General features: G+C 41.2%; 1 protein-coding gene across 2 annotated transcripts in view; it reads right to left on the bottom strand.

Annotated features, from left to right (window-relative positions):
* The window catches only part of GPC3 (glypican 3), a 472642-nt gene that overhangs the window by 204410 nt on the left and 251244 nt on the right, over nucleotides 1–16988 (bottom strand). For both annotated transcript variants that reach the window (XR_004539536.1, XM_033945373.1), the window contains exon 4: nucleotides 394–527. Coding sequence is in view for 1 of the 2 variants with exons in the window: in XM_033945373.1 (XP_033801264.1) it covers nucleotides 394–527 (134 nt within the window). In the remaining variant the exon portion in view is untranslated. The remainder of the gene's footprint in view (nucleotides 1–393; nucleotides 528–16988) is intronic.

Below are 16988 nucleotides of genomic sequence, written 5' to 3'. Positions count from 1 at the left end.
TGTATCAAAAGCAACAGACAATCAAAATGACTTGTCCAGCTTCCCAGGTTTTAGCTCACTGCTCTATTACACCATTCAAAGCATGTGCTTCCACCGTCCCCATGCTTACTCACAACCTGCTGCCGTCATTGTACCCAGAACTAGGACCTTCAGTTTTCCCTATTTTTGAAGAGGTGAAATAGGGGGCAAGTGAATAACAAAAGGAGCCCCATCTCTCCTCTACATCAAAGGGACATATAGATACAACCCAACTACATATATACCCCTAACACTCCCACAAAAAGGTTGTAAAGAATTCCATGAGTCATACTTTGCAAGCTTGTGCCACTTGTTTCTTTTTTTAAAGATTTTTTTGGTAGCATAAGAAATATTTATGGGTAATCAAAAATTTACCTTCTTCTACTGGATAAAGTTTCTTCATGTTCTATGCGAGTCACCTTTAATGCTTTCTTGTCAATAAGAAGGTTTTCAGGGTAATAGGCAGATCGAGACTGCCTTTGCCTAGAGTAGCTACATAATTTATTAATCTGGAAAAAATAAAAAGGAAGAATTACACGTTGCTCTTATTCCTGGCAATAGCAATAAATTATAAAACAGGTGAACCTTTCCTGTTCTACTTTATTTGTTTTCTCTGCATCCTAGTAATCTCAACTTGCATTGTATTTTCAATTTCTGCAAAATATGATTTTCATACTACTGAATCCCTGCCTCCCTCCCCTGTTTACAATTATAAACCTATGTAAGTTTACTGGAATAGCTTTTTTGAAAATATAACTCCAGCCAATTTTATTTTGCTCCAGAGAGAGTTTTAAGTCACATCATGAAAGTCCTAGGTAAGTTGCGGGATCAACTTCAAATAGTTTCAGAGTAGTGGGAAAAGCCAGATAAAATGGTGCGAAATCACTGACTAGTTAGTCTTAAACTGTGGGCTCCTTTTACTAAGCTGCGCTGGCGGTTTTAGCGCGTGCTAAACGCCAACATCACCATTGAGCTGGCGTTAGTTGTTGGCATGTAGTGCAGGGTTAGCGCGCGAAGCAGCACAGCGCGCGCTAAAAACGCTTAGCAAAAGGAGCCCTGTGAGTTTTGCAGACACTGTGGATCTCACAATATAAATCTTCTGCTTCAATCTGAGCAGAACCTTACAGAGGGAGATTTGGGGAATCTTTTACTAACACGTGCTGAAATTTGGCTTAGGGTGTTTAATGCGGGACTTTCCCCACACACTGACCCTGTATTTAAAGTACCAGTATTTTAAGGATTTTTCTGCAAATCCTGCACTTTTTTTTTTCATTAATGTGCAATACCTACATAAATATTAATACAGGAACACTTATCCCCAAATTCTATACAGTGGGCCTAAAGTTAGGCACCTACATTGGCGCCTAACTTAATTAACAGGCCAGATTGGCACTGATAATTGGCAATAAACACCTCATAACTGATGTAATCCAGGAATGGATAAGTCAAAATCAGTGAAAATTGAATGTGGAAAAAGCAGAGGTTTTGTTCATTAGTCATGAGAATTCATCAGTATGCCCTTTTGAGGTTTGGTTGGGCGGCGGCGCTGTCCCGATTCTACAGCCATGTCAGTATTTCGGGTGTTGTTAGATAAAGGCTGTGATTTCCCATGTGTTTTTCAAATTACGATGGCTGCGGAGGTTGAGAGATTATCTATCGAGTGGCAATTTCAGAACTGTCATTGCTTTGACGATCACTCCAATCTTTGATTATTCTAATTCTCTCTACTTGGGGCTACCCAAGTATGTGTTGCAGGCTATACGGCTAGCACAGAATGCTGCGGTGCATGTGATTGATCATATCACACAAATGCTCTTCCCTTGGAGTTAAGACAAGTCCCTACGTCGCTGCAGTTTAGAAAAAGTTTGAAAACCACTCTATATGAACGTTATTTTGTTCAGTGAGATTTATTGATGGGGGGAGAAGTTCTTGACTACCTTCATTTTTCAATGTTATAAAATCAGAGGGTTTTTTTGTATTTTATTTGTATTATTATGTTTTGTGTTTATTTGTATTTTATTATGTTTGTACAGTTGGTATCTGATTAGAATTGTTGGATATGCGGGCTATAAATATTTTATCCATATCTTTATTCATTTTAAAAACCAACATCTAGTGTAACATATTATCAAACAATGTACAAAATAGACAGCACTTAATTCCATCAAATGATATAATAAATACATATCCCTTCCCCCACCCACCCTTTTATACAGTATAAAGACAGTCAAAGAGTAATACAAATGACCAAGAAAAGCAGATTACAATCAAATAATAATAATTTAAAGGCATATTCCCCTCCCCCCCCCCTCCTGGATGTGTATAATCAAAGGGTTAAAACCAATAATCAATCTTTACAAAATTTTGTCAATGGGCCCAAACATCCTTACATTTCTTATAATGTCCCAATTGTATTGCTCTCATACGTTCAAATTTATAAGTTTGGCACAAGGCTATAAATATTTTAAATAAATAAATAACACAGGGTTTGAAAATTACCAGCCATATATATGTATACAATTATGTGCATCGCAACAGCATTGATGTTTCTTTGAAAATGGAGGGCACGGTATTTAAATTTGAAATATATGGATATTTACCATTGAACAATATCTGGTTATCAGCACTGAATATCCAGATGTGGTACTGATTTGTATAACGGCAATATTTAGCACCAATCATTATCTGGGTACAAATGTAGATAATAAACAGCTTTTTCTCAGTCTTTAAAGTAGTTTAACACTCCACTGTACTTGCCTCTATTTTAACTTGCCAGTGGCTTTATCAAGAAATTCTGGTGGAAAAACAAAATCATCATTCCCTTTACCCTTCAAGCAGGAGATTTGGGAGGAGAATAGGATTTCATAAAAAAATTTAAAGAGCACGCTGGATTGTAGTAGGAAACAAGCAAGAATGAAAAATGTCAAGCTAATCATATTATGCCTGGCTGGATCTGTAATGCTCTTTTTCACATTTTGGAATTCTACATCTCACTGGGAGCATTTCATTACAAAAGAGGCCTTACTATGCTTTAAAAAATTAATTATAACCCTCCCCACGAAATCTTCTATATCCAAACTGCTCAATAAGCTTCCTTCAGGCCCTCAGAGGTGCCACCAGATGCTCAATAATATCTCATAGCAACTGGCTTTACGCCCCCTATCGTCATCGGGTCATTAATTTTTAGAGATTTTTTTGTGCAATGCTATAGTTTGCTCGTATGTTCATTCAATAAATAGTTTGTAAAATTTGTTACACTTATCTTGGGTGGTTCAGCCAAGAGGGACAGAGTACTGCCAACATGTTTCACCCTATCCGGGTTTCCTCAGGGCACAATCCCTACAATAAAGCATAACTTAAATTAGATACTTCTAAAACCCATTACATCAATCACAAACAACTAATAGTGCAGCTTACCTCAAAATTGTGTAACTCTATACGACGTGGCCACCTGAATAATTGATCCAAGATGGCCGCGACGTGTACTGGAGCTCATTAAATATTCTACAACTCAGCTGGGGCTGATGTCATCCTATCAGCACGGCAAAACCGAAAACCCGAACCGGGCAGGGTTAAACACAGGTAAACACTCCTTACTATCAATCCTTTTGAAGCACTATAGGTCAGGGGACCCAGTGAAACCTCACCAGAGGGATTTCCACTCAAGCTCCAAATTAAGCCCTTTCGGTATAACAGAATCCAACAAGTAGATCCATCTTTGTTCAAGAAAATTGAGTTTAGCTTCCAAGTTTCCCTCCGCCTGCTGGCTGTCAATCGCATCTATAATACGCCATCTAATTTGGTCTGTGGTATGTTTCTTATCCTGCCAGTGAGGGACTAGAGGGGCTGTTAGCGTCCCAGTTGTTATCCGGGACTTATGTTCATTCAGTCTTAGGTGAACCGGCCGTCTAGTCCGTCCTACATAAACTAGGTGGCACAGACAGACGATTACATAGACCACCCAATTAGATTTGCATGTGGTATGGACTCTGGCCCGGATGGTACGTCTAGTGTGTGGATCCTGCCAATCACTCCCTGCCAGGGTTTTGTCACACCACTGGCAGTGGGAACACGGGGAATGGACCGCCTGATCAATGGTGGGATACCTTTTACGATTAAGCAGTTGCCCTATGGTGGTGCCCTTAGTATAAGCTATAAGAGGAAATTCCTCCAAACCCCTAAGGGCTCTAAGTATGGGCCAGTGGGCTCTGATGGATCCCCTGACCTATAGTGCTTCAAAAGGATTGATAGTAAGGAGTGTTTACCTGTGTTTAACCCTGCCCGGTTTGGGTTTTCGGTTTTGCTGTGCTGATAGGATGACATCAGCCCCAGCTGAGTTGTAGAATATTTAATGAGCTCCAGTACACGCCGCGGCCATCTTGGATCAATTATTCGGGTGGCCACGTCGTATAGAGTTACACAGTTTTGAGGTAAGCTGAACTATTAGTTGTTTGTGGTTGATGTAATGGGTTTTAGAAGTATCTAATTTAAGTTACATAGTAGATGACGGCAGATAAAGACCCGAATGGTCCATCCAGTCTGCCCAACCTGATTTAATTTAAATTTTTTTTTTTTTTTTTTTCTTCCTAGCTATAAAGTTATTCTTTATTGTAGGGATTGTGCCCTGAGGAAACCCGGATAGGGTGAAACATGTTGGCAGTACTCTGTCCCTCTTGGCTGAACCACCCAAGATAAGTGTAACAAATTTTACAAACTATTTATTGAATGAACATACGAGCAAACTATAGCATTGCACAAAAAAATCTCTAAAAATTAATGACCCGATGACGATAGGGGGCGTAAAGCCAGTTGCTATGAGATATTATTGAGCATCTGGTGGCACCTCTGAGGGCCTGAAGGAAGCTTATTGAGCAGTTTGGATATAGAAGATTTTGTGGGGAGGATTATAGTGAAACCCTCTCTTTAGGTTGTCATAGTACACATTCTTCTACAATTATACTTTAGTTATAAGCCTATATACTAATTTCATTAAAAAATTAATTGACACATATGGTAATCACAAGGCTAAGCAATATTGACAAAGTGTCCTTTTCAATAAAGATTATTTTCCCGAGGCACAAAGCAGAGTAACTATTATGGGCTAGATTTACTAAGCAAACCGATCGTGTACCGATCGGTTTGTGACCCCTTTGCGACCCAATTTTACTCCGGCCCAAATCAGATCCGCTCATGCAAATGAGGAGAACGGCATGCAAAGTATACAGGGATGCGATTCTCAAAACAAATTTTGCGATCGAACTGGGCTGGCCGATCAACCCAAGAAGCGACTGCTGGGGACCAGTCGCAAATGTCCTTTCCGATTCTCCAGCTCCATTGCCGCCCTGCTCTCTGCCCTGTTCTCTGCACGCCCTGCTCTCTGCTGCCCCGAATCTCTCCTGCCTGCCGCCCCGAATTGCTGCCCTGCTTTCTCCCGAATCACCACCCTGCTCTGCCTCGAATCTCTCCTGCCTGCTGCTTCGAATCACCACCCTGCTCTCTCCCAAATCGCCGCCCTACTCTTCCCCAAATCTCTCCTGCCTGCCACCCTGAATCTCTCCTGCTCTTCCCCGCACTGCGAGCCCGTGGTTTTAACCTGCAGGTTTAAAGCAGGTTAAAACCACGGGCTTGCTGGGCTACAAAAAGTAAAGTAAAAGTTTTTGTTAAAAGTCGCAGTTCAGATGGGTCTTAGATGCATGCGTAGACCATCTACAGATGGTCTGCGCATGCATCGTGATCGCACACTAGCGATCCATGTCGGCAGATGGGGGTGTTCCTCTGATCGCCTTCATTTGAATATTGCCAGTTTGTGAATCCATCGGACCTGCTCGGATCAGACACAGATCGGTCACAATCGGGCAAGTTAGTGAATCTAGCCCTGTGTTTGTCTACTTATACATATAGAAATTGTTAGCATTTGTTTCTACATTCTACACAGTGATAAAAAAAAATTAAAATCTGTGAATAAGGCCTCCTAATACATTTAGAAATACATTTAGAAAATAAATAAATATCAAGAGAAAGGAATTTAGCTGAAAACTTTGCACACAGACTAGAAACTATAGATAGTATTTTCTACACCCCACATAATTAAGCTGTGGAATCTGCTGCAGGAGGACCTGATTAAGGTGACTAACATTGCACTGTTTATAAGAGATTTGGAAAGTTCCTGGAGTTAAAATCCATTAAAAAAAATTATCCAGGTAGACTTGGGAAAGCCATTGCTTATTCTTGGAAATGAGTTATGAAAAAGTTGATCTCCTTTCTGGGAGTGACCGCTCTCTTTTGGGAAAGAATCTTGGGGATCTGAATGGAGTAGTCCAAGACTAATGGACGTTATGTTATCCTGGTAGGGGAGCTCTGTAATGTTTATGCTCCTAATGTGTATTCACACCATTCTTTTCTGACATAGTGGCAAGGTTGGCTACTTTGCCTGACTACACGCCTTTGGTGGTGGGAGATTTCAAAAATGTTATCTCTTCCACTATAGATTGCAAACTGGCTCGCCCCATAAAGCAGGGGGGGGGGGGCAACAGATTGGAAGTTAATTTTCTTATGGCTACCTTACACATCATGGACATATGGTGAATGCACCACTATCTATTTCACTTTCAACTCCGGGGTACATGATAGTTATTCTCAGATAGATTACATTTTGATTCCTGAAAAGGATACGGGACTGGTGGATACAGGGATACGGGGCAAAAAAAGCCCTAATACCAATCCTAACAAGATTTAACAAGATTCTGAGAAGAATTAGAAACCAGTGACCATGATGAAAAACATCCCTTTTCTCTCTAACTGGCTATTGACAAGTGAGAAGATTCTAGCACCTTACAGAAAGCAAACTAAGATCACCAGAACCAGGCTTTTAGAATGACTGCGTAAGTTCTCGCGGGACTCGCAAGAACTGACTGCAGCCATTTTGAAAGCAGGGCGGGCTCAGGCAGCAGCGCAGACAGCACGCTCCTGCCGGCCCATACACAGCTGGACCACCAGGCTTAAGGGGCACTTAAAAAGGTCCTGCGGGGTGTGGGGTGTTTTAAAAGGAAGGGCATGCAGGCGTGCCGTGTTTTAAAAAGTAGTACCGTCAGCATCAGGGGGGAGGGGGAAAGAAAAAATTGTTAGTCGGCTGGGACAGATCCATCTTGTCCCAGCCTACCACTAGACCACCAGAGGTGAGGGGGATGGTAGGTTACAGGTCAGGGAAGGGGGGATAGGGTACAGAGCCTGGAAGGGAAAGGGGGACAGGGTACAGAGCCTGGCAAGGAGTGTGGGGTTGGGTTCAAAGCCTGGCAGGGAGTGAGGGAGGCCGGGTGCACAATTTGGTTCAGAATGTTTTTTTTTTCTTGTTTTCCTCCTCTAAATCTGGAGCGAAAAATATAGTAAATTACATTTTCACCAGTATGCTCATTTTATATAGAATAAATACCTACAGAAAAAGCAGGTACAATCTCTAGTAATATTCAAATCTTGGATAAAAGTCCACTGATGTCTGGCCAAGTTCTGTTTTTTTGTCTCTTTGGCTGTGATTGTAATGTGGAATGCTGTTTTTGTTTGTACTTTGTTTCAAGTTGACTTAAATAAAGTTTACAAAAAAAAATCTACTTTTTCAAGATTGCTTTTAATTATTAACTCCCGTTCGCTTGTAAAGTACCCGTACCTGTTTTATCACACCCTCTCTGAGAAACTTCCAACCCCCTACTTTTCTTGTTAGTCTGCTTGATTACCAATTATAAACTCTACTGAGCAGAGCATGTCTCTTGAATGTTTAATGTACTGTGCTGTGTACATCTTGTAGCACTACAGAAATGATAAGTACATAGTAATAGAAACATAGAAACATGATGGCAGATAAAGGCCAAATGGCCCATCCAGTCTGCCCATCCACAATAACCATTATCTCTTTCTCTCACCGAGAGATCCCACGAGCCTATCCCAGGCCCTCTTGAATTCAGACACAGTCTCTGTTTCCACCACCTCTTCCGGGAGACTCTTCCGCACATCTACCACCCTTTCTGTTAAAAAGTATTTCCTTAGATTACTCCTGAGCCTATCACCTCTTAACTTCATCCTATGCCCTCTCATTCCAGAGCTTCCTTTCAAATTAGACTCTGACTCATGTGCAATTACATTATGTAGGTATTTAAACATCTCTATCATATCTCTCCTCTCCTGCCTTTCCTCCAAAGTATACAGATTCAGATCTTTAATGCTGATCCTCTACACAACCTCTCTCTTAGTACTGTAGTAAATCTCTGTGGCTATTTCTTCTGTGGCAGTTCTCAAAGTAAGCATGTACTTTCCTTTTGAAAGCTGGTGTAAATCCTACAGGTAAAAGTTCCCAAGGGATTTTACATTTCTTCAGGCAGATTTTAAAATTGTTATTAACACATATTCTAGCTACAGTACAAGAGGTTAAAGAAAGGATATGTGACCCTGCACCTCTCTCTCTCTGCTTGAATTCAGAACAAAATTTAAACCCTGGTTCTAATTCAGCAAAGGTCTCTGAATGTACAATAGTTCAGGACTTCCAGATATGTACAACAGTCTTACTGAACTCTGATGCTTTTACAAGAGCAGCCCACAAGAGGGTGCCCAAAACCCATCTGATTTTGGCTCCTACAAGACAAGCTCAGATAAAGAGAGAGGTGAACATATAAGGAATGGAAAATGAATGCTGCCTAAAAATTTGAGAAGATCTTATGAATTTTTATGAACACTAAACTTATCACACTCTAGATGGCTGCCTAGGGCATACCAGGATATCTGTAGCACCACTCAGCGGTACAGAGGATTGGGTAACCAGAATCAGTAGCGAGAGCTGATAAAACATGTACAGACAGAAGGGTAAAGCAGGACTTTACCACTGAGGCTTTTATTTGTCCACTACTCAGTTGTAGCAAAGCTTATATCACCAATGTACACTACAAGATTACCAGTGCTCCCTTAAATTTAAGATTAAAACAGGGACAGAAACTGTATGAAGCCCTCTTATTTGGCACACCAACCCTGCAGGAAAGTCAGGACTGGAGTCCCACCGGAGCTGGGTTTTGGGTTTAAACTCAGTTCACTCCAATAGCACAGTTCATGCCAAATTAGCTGGCTCCCCCAAATTCCCCATTCAAGTTCATTAATCCTACGCCAGTTCCCAAGACTAAGCTATAGTCCAGCACAGTCATTTCACCTTCAGAAGAACACAGGGGAAGATTCTCAAAACCTAACGTGCCTTTAACGTGGTCACTAAACCTGCTCCAGCCGGTTTAGCGGGGCAGTATTTTACTGGTCCATTATCAGAATGGCTCACCTTGGTCTCTTCCGAGCAACCTAGCTGTCTCCGACTCTGCCATGCAAATGTAGTACAACAAGGGCATTAATATTAAAATGAGCACTCTAGTCAATTCTCTGTCATCGCCGAGTTATTCCCTAACCTTATTGAAGCACATTTGCAGGCAAATATTTCCAGGCAGGGTCTGAGCTGTCGTAGCCTTACTTTCTGATTAGTGCCTGAGCAGTGATTGGCTGACAGGAGGGAGTGGGCATCCCTCTTGCCGGGAATGTTGCAGGGGAAGCCAGCAGAAAGGAGTGGGCATTCCTCCTGCCGGGGTTGTTGCGGGGAGGGAGGGTTCCGTCAGGATGGATTGGGCATCCCTCCTGCCAAGGATTGTTTTGGGTGGTGCCAGCAGGAGGAAGTGGACATCCCTCCTGCCAGCCAACTTGCGGTAGAGTTCTAGGGTTCCCTGCCATGGCTGCACAGCTGATCATGACAGGGGAATTCCCCCCTCCCCATCAGCTGAGCGACAGGGACTCCCCAAAGCTGCGATTCTGAAACCAGCAGCCTTGAAGGCAATCCAACTTGGGTGCTGGTTACAGAATCATAGCTTTGGGGAGTTCCTGCCGTTCAGCTGATGGGGTGGAGAGGAATTCCCCTGCCGCGATTGGCTGCCACGGTCTAGTGGCAAAGATAGCTGACTGAAATGTAGGCCAGGGTTTTTCAGGCCTACATTTCAGCCGTCTATTTTGGAGTGAATTGCAGCTTTAGCCCGCCTAACGCCACTTCTGGTGTTGGCCACGCCCACGTTAGTGTTCCATGCCTACCTAACCGCGATTCCAGCGGCCATTTCAGCCGTCTTTTATTTATGTGTTGGTAGATGCCGGTAGGTGCCATTTCTGACTGCATTTTTCAATTACATAGGCATTGGCAGGGCGCCTACCGACACCTAAGTTTAGGCTCTGGTTATAGAATTTCTCCCTTAGTGCCCCAGGCCGTGGTAGAAACCTCTACCGTGGCTTAGTAAAAGAGGGCCTTAATTAGTAAATTGAAAAAAAATTAAATTTAATTGGGAGATAGGCACCTATCTTCTTAGGCATGATTCTACAAAAGATAGGCACCCATCGCATGGCGCCTAGCACAAAAGTAGCGTGTTTAGGGGTGGAAAAAGATTTATGTGCCTCTAGGCTCCTGTAATGTAGGCTACATTACAGGCGCATAAGTTTTAAGATAAGACAGGCACTACTAAGTTCAATTCTGTAATAGGCCTATCATAGTAAATCTGTGGGGAGCAATTCTACAACTGGATGCCTCCATTTAGATGCCAGATGCCAAGCAGTGGGATCCTATTCTATAATGGCATATGGGCACCCAGGTACTATTATAGAATGGTATCAGCAGCCTAAAATTTAGGTGCCCACAGCTGCATATGTGCAGGAGTCTAAATGTGGCAGGAACATACATATCGTACTATATTCTGTAAGTTATGCGCAAAAGAGGGAGCTCTGCTCATGCTCTGTCTGTGTGTATGCTCCTTTGGAAACATACACAATATAATTTTTTATTTGCAAAATACAGTAGTACTTTTGCAGGTATGTGTACCATACATGCTACTATTCTAAAAAAATTTGTGCACAAGGGGTGCATACATGAGGGTACCTAAAATTACAGAATTGTCCTTTACATGTATAATCTGATTGTTTTGAATCCCCGAAACACATCCTCGAAACACCCCCAACCCTCCCCCCTACCTACCCTGAGGTACCCACAAAGCGAAGTAACCATGTAAAGAGACCTTAGGGATGTGTGAGTTATGTGTCGCTGTGTGAGTTGTGGTGGATGGTCTGTCTGTGTATGAGAGTGCTGGGTGTGGGTGCTGTTGGCATGTTTGTGAGAGTTTAATTCAAATGGTGGCTGGGAGCCGGGATTGCTTCTCCTGTTGGCATTGTTTCTCTGCTGTCCCTGTGCTATATTGTCGGCCATGGGCCCAGATCAGACTCGTGAGGGGGCTTGCTATTGGGGACTTGTTGCTTCTGATATTACTTGCCTTTGCTGTACATGATTGTCTCGGTGTTTTTCCTTGCCTTTTTATATGATTCCTGTGCCCCTTCCCACTTTAATAAACATATGTTTAAAAATAAATAAATAAATAAAGTTTGCAAAATAAGATGTAAATTAAAAGTGGTCATTAGAAACTTCTTGGCAGGATATAAGAAAAATTGAGTTTCAGTAGACCAAATTTGGAATGTTGTTGTCCCTATTACTTTAGAACAGGGGTCTCAAAGTCCCTCCTTGAGGGCTGCAATCCAGTCGGGTTTTCAGGATTTCTCCAATGAATATGCATGAGATCTATGTGCATGCATTGCTTTCAATGCATATTCATTGGGGAAATCCTGAAAACCTGACTGGATAGCGGCCCTCAAGGAGGGACTTTGAGATCCCTGCTTTAGAACAATTGTGAAAAGTGATTTATAAATTTGGAAAGGATAATTGTAATGTGGGACCCATGCCCAGCATTTGTACTTAAGCATTTACCACTATGTTTAATTTGACTTCTATCATTAGCAAATTTAATTCCAGATAAGGGTTATTTTCCAAACGCTCTTAAATTAATTACGATTACTCCTATGTTAAAAGATTGTAAAAAAGGAATCTACTTTATGTTCTAATTATTATCCTACTACAAGTATTCCCTTCTTAATTAAGCTGGTTGAATCTGTGGTAACTTCTCAAGTTCAGAAATACCTTTGCATATTTAATATTTTCTACCCAATGCAGTTTGGATTTTGTGGTTAATACAGTACCGAGACTTGTCTATTAATATTGGTCTCATAAGTTAAACAACTGTTGGATAAAGGAAACAGCATTATTAATGCAATTAGACCTGGCATCTGCATTTGATGTAATTGGCAATGAAATTTTATTGAACAGATTGGAGAATATTGGAATTATGGGAACATTTTGGCACTCGTTTAGCTCATTTTTAAGTTGGTCCTATAGAGTTCAGAGAAATTATATTTCTGTAGGCAATTTTAACACTGATTTCTGGCTTTCCCCACACACACTTTCCCCTATTTTATTTAATGTATTTCTTAGTTTGTTAGTGAGAGAGATTCATTCCATAGGTTTTTCTTATTTCATCTCTGGAGATGATTTTCAGATTGTTATTCCTGTATTATCTGCAATAGCTGAAGCATGTTATTTTTCAACGGATGGCCACTCATGCTCTGATACTGAACATAGAGAAAATAGTATTATTATATATTGGTGATATGAGAATTCAAGTTGTTGAAGTTGAACCAGTTATAAATAGGATGACTACCGTATTTTCACGCATATAACGCGCGCGTTATACACGATTTTACAAACCGTGCATAACCTTGCGCGTTATACGCGTGAGCGTGCTATATAAAATTTTTTTTACATAGTTCCCACCCCGCCCGACGCCCGATTCATCATCCGGAAGGACCGCTCGCACCCCCACCGCTCGCACTCCCACCCGAAGAACTGCTCGCACCCCCACAGCCTCCCCACCCTCCCCCATGGAGAAGCTGTCTACCTTGTTTCCGGATGCCAGTGAGCCCAGCTGCTTCCTCTGCCGGCGGTCCCACCCCTTCTCTGAGCCCTGCGCTACGCTGCTTCCTCTTCCGGCGGTCCCGCCCTTTCTCTGATGTCAGAGAAAGGGCGGGACCGCCGGAAGAGGAAGCAGCGTAGCGCAGGGCTCAGAGAAGGGGCGGGACCGCCAGCAGAGGAAGCAGCTGGGCTCACTGGCATCCGGAAACAAGGTAGATAGCTTCTCCATGGTGGAGGGGGGGAGGCTGTGGGGGTGCGAGCGGTTCTTCGGGTGGGAGTGCGAGCGGTCCATCGGGGCGGCATGCGCAGTATATAAAAATTTCTTTACATAAATTTGTGTTTCCCGCGCGCTATACCCGTGTGCGCGTTTTACACGGGTGCGCGTTATCTACGTGAAAATACGGTATTCCTTTGACTACTTCAGTTCATCTTGGTGTAATTCTTGATCCTAACCTACAGTAAATATGAATCTTCAGATTGCTCAAGTAGTCTGGAGTGTTTACGGTAAACATCAGTTGCTTCACAAAATCAGATAATTTTCTCCTAATTTTGATCTCCACAGAATTGTGCAGGCGATTATTCTCGTACATTTAGGGCTCCTTTTACTAAAGTGCGTTAGGGCCTTAATGCGCGGAATAGCGCATGCTAAATTGCCACGTGCGCTAGACCTTAACGCCAGCACTGAGCTGGCGTTATTCTAGAAGCGTACCATGAGGTAATTTCGTGCCTTTAAAGGAACCCTTAAATTATTGTAATATCTTATATCTGGAGTTACCAAAGATATCTGTATTGAGATTTCAATTCCTTCAAAATGTTACTGCAAAGCTTATTTTGTAGAAATCTAAATTTGATCAAATTTCCCCTTTACTGCAACAATTACACTGGCTCCCTGTTGTGGCCAGAATTGATTTTAAGACCCTTATGTTTATCAAATAAAATAGTCTTTAGCTTGATCCCAACTTACCTTGTTTCTTATCTTAATATAAAACTTAATTTGTGTATATTATGAGACCTGCATTTGAATAGATTGGAACTTCCTGCTAATTCAACTAAATTACTATGTACATGTAATAGATTGTTACCAAATCAATGCCATCACTTCAGATGAAGTGACAGGCATGCATATGTGCCTCGTGCATATTCATTAGGGAAATCTTGAAAACCAACTGGCTGGGGGTCCCCCAGGACAGGTTTAAGAGCCACGGATCTAGACAATCAGATTTTCTGGATACTCACAATAGATAAGTGAAAGATAGATTTACATATAATGGAGGCAATGCATGCATATTTTTTTATTGTAGATATCTTCAAAACCTGACTGCTTTGGTATATCCCAAGGACTGGGTTAAGAAACCATGACTTAATCTGAAATTATTTCATTTATGTAAGAACCCAAAGGACCTGAAAAGTAAATTTTAGCATTGTTAAATATTGTTTTCCCTCGGTTTCAGCTTAGTGCTTCTATAGAATGCATCGTTGCTCTTATAACCACAGTCAAATTGTATTCAGCAATATTAAAGTTAGCATAAAAGTCAATAGAGTGGTAAGGTTCAACTGGTGTGCGTCCTTTCTGTTTTTACAGAATTCACTTTTAATTAAGCCTTACAAAAGACTTAAAACAAAATATACATTGAAATTAGATTATGCAGAACATAAACTTTTTAATAGTAGAAACTATGCACATTCAACATTTCTACAGGTATAATAAAAATGCTAATATATGTTAATGTTTAGTCTGTGGTTAATGTTTTGTCTTGTTAATTTCCCTTGGGCTTTTATTACAGATTTAAATCTGCCACACTACTCCACTGATTACACTGCCTTCCACACAGGGAACCGTGCTCCCTCAAATGAATACTGATTAAAGGAAGTAAATAAACATTTAGGTTTGGTGTTCTTAGTGCATGCTAACTTTCTATCTAATATACTTTTTTGCCACTAGATTAAGAACATAAGAATAGCCTTACTGGGTCAGACCAATTGTCCATCAAAACCAGTAACCCGTTCTTACGGTGGCCAATCCAGGTCACTAGTACCTGACAAAACCCAAGGTGTAGCAATATTCCATGCTACCAATCCAGGGCAAGTAGTGGCTTCCCCCATGTCTTTCTCAATAACAGACTGTGGACTTTCCCTCCAGGAACTTGTCCAAACCTTTCTTAAAACCAGCTACTCTATCTGCTCTTGCCACAACCTCTGGCAACGCGTTAAAGGGATGGGCAAGGGAAGGGAGCAAGATATGGTGGGGGGAGAGAAGAGAGAGAGATAAAAAGAAGATAGTAGAGAAGAGGGAAAAGAAAAGGTATGGGACAGGAAGGGTAGAGGTTGGGGATCAAAAGAGAAGGAGATGACATAAGATTGATAAGGAGAAGGCCATATACAGCAGAAGGGAATGGAAAGAAACAGGTGGGATTCCAAAGGGTTCAGTTTTTTCACTGTTTGATATCTTTTAAGTCCAACTGGCTCCTTCTTTGCAAATTGGAGAGCTTGGTATGGTATATGTGCAGATGTTATCAAGCTGGCAAAAATACAGTATAAGGAGGTAGGAATAAGGTTCCTAAACTACTTGAAAATCATTTTCTAGATGTGAGGAACTGATTTCAGAAAATAAACTAGTTCTAAATCCCACCAAAACAAAGGTTCTCATGGTGGTAGTAAGAATTATCCACCCAACGAAGGTCATAGATTAATTAAAATTGTGGGACTTATCTTGGATTCCTAATATTATTTGAAAGTCATACAGCATCATTAGCCCAAACTGACTTTCCCGCCAAAATTCAAATTGGTGTTCTGCCCTTTTCCCAATCAGGTCAGTGAACCCACTATTTCCAAAGTCATACTGCAGACTTCAGAGCATACCCTGAAGAAAGCCACAGCATGTTGGTTGAAACATTGGTTTCTACCAAGCAAAATGCCAGCTGCAGAAACCCTGAGAGAACAGAGATCATCTTCTTGAATTTTCCAGTTCAATTTATCTCTACACATTTGTACCTTTAATATGTGGTCATTTATTCTGCATTTGATAAGGCTTTATCCACATTTTGCATGTATGACCAAGTTGAGGTAGGATGTAATTTCTGTGTAGGGATTTGTAGTAGCCCAACCTGTTCTTTTTTATTTATTTACTAGCTGATGCCCCGGCGTTGCACGGGTATTTAATTATAGCAATAACACAATAAATGGATTCAAATAAAGATACTTTATAGTGGTGAATGAAATTATTTTTTTACAGCTTTATAAAAAGTACAATATTCAAATTATAATGTGAAATATTTGACAAAATGAATACAATACAACTAACACAAAACTTGATTATAAACAACATTTTTAGTTTCACCTCCAGGAGCAAAAACATATAAATTCTTGGGTGAACCCACCCTTGAGCAAGCAACATAGAGTTGTCCATGGGAAAAACAGGGGGATCTTAAATCCACTCCACAGTATGTAATAGTCTGTCCCTGTGATTTGTTGATTGTGATAGAGAATGCAAGTCTCACTGGAATTTGCAATCTCTTAAACTGAAAAGGAAGATCTGTTGGAATAAGTGGCATCCAAAAGTTTCAGTATTGATTTAAACAACTCAATATGTGGAAACTCAGGTTGAAAAGAAACTCCATGCAGTTTTTTCCCGGTTCAGAATGGAACCTGTGTTCCTAGTTCAGCATATGTGAGTACTCATGTAATGTAATAACATTATGAACTGGGGTGCATGAAGGAAACAGTTACAAACACAGTTAGAACATACAAACTCTATATGTATGGTGTCCGTGGTAGAATAGAAACGATGTCCCTAGTGGTTATAGTGTCATAGAAAGTGTTTTATAGTTGGAATTACTGTGAGAATGGCAGCTTTTTACATTTTTTCCATTGACATGAATGGGTGAAATCTGATTTTCTGTTTGTAGCTCCGCCCACGTGTGCAGGTGGGCCGCGAGACCCCCAGAACATATCACCCCAGGTAGTGAGGGATCTGCATACCAAGTTTTGTTCAAATCGGTCAAGCCGTTTTTGAATTACTGTGAGAAAGTCAGCTTTTTACATTTTTTCCATTGACATGAATGGGTGAAATCTGATTTTCTGTTTGTAGCTCCGCCCACGTGTGCAGGTGGGCCGCAAGACCCCCAGAACA

This window comes from Geotrypetes seraphini, chromosome 5 (genome assembly GCF_902459505.1).
Source record: "Geotrypetes seraphini chromosome 5, aGeoSer1.1, whole genome shotgun sequence".
NCBI classification, from domain to species: domain Eukaryota; kingdom Metazoa; phylum Chordata; class Amphibia; order Gymnophiona; family Dermophiidae; genus Geotrypetes; species Geotrypetes seraphini.
Note: the sequence above shows the minus strand (reverse complement) of the source record. Positions and strands in the feature narration are given on the sequence as shown.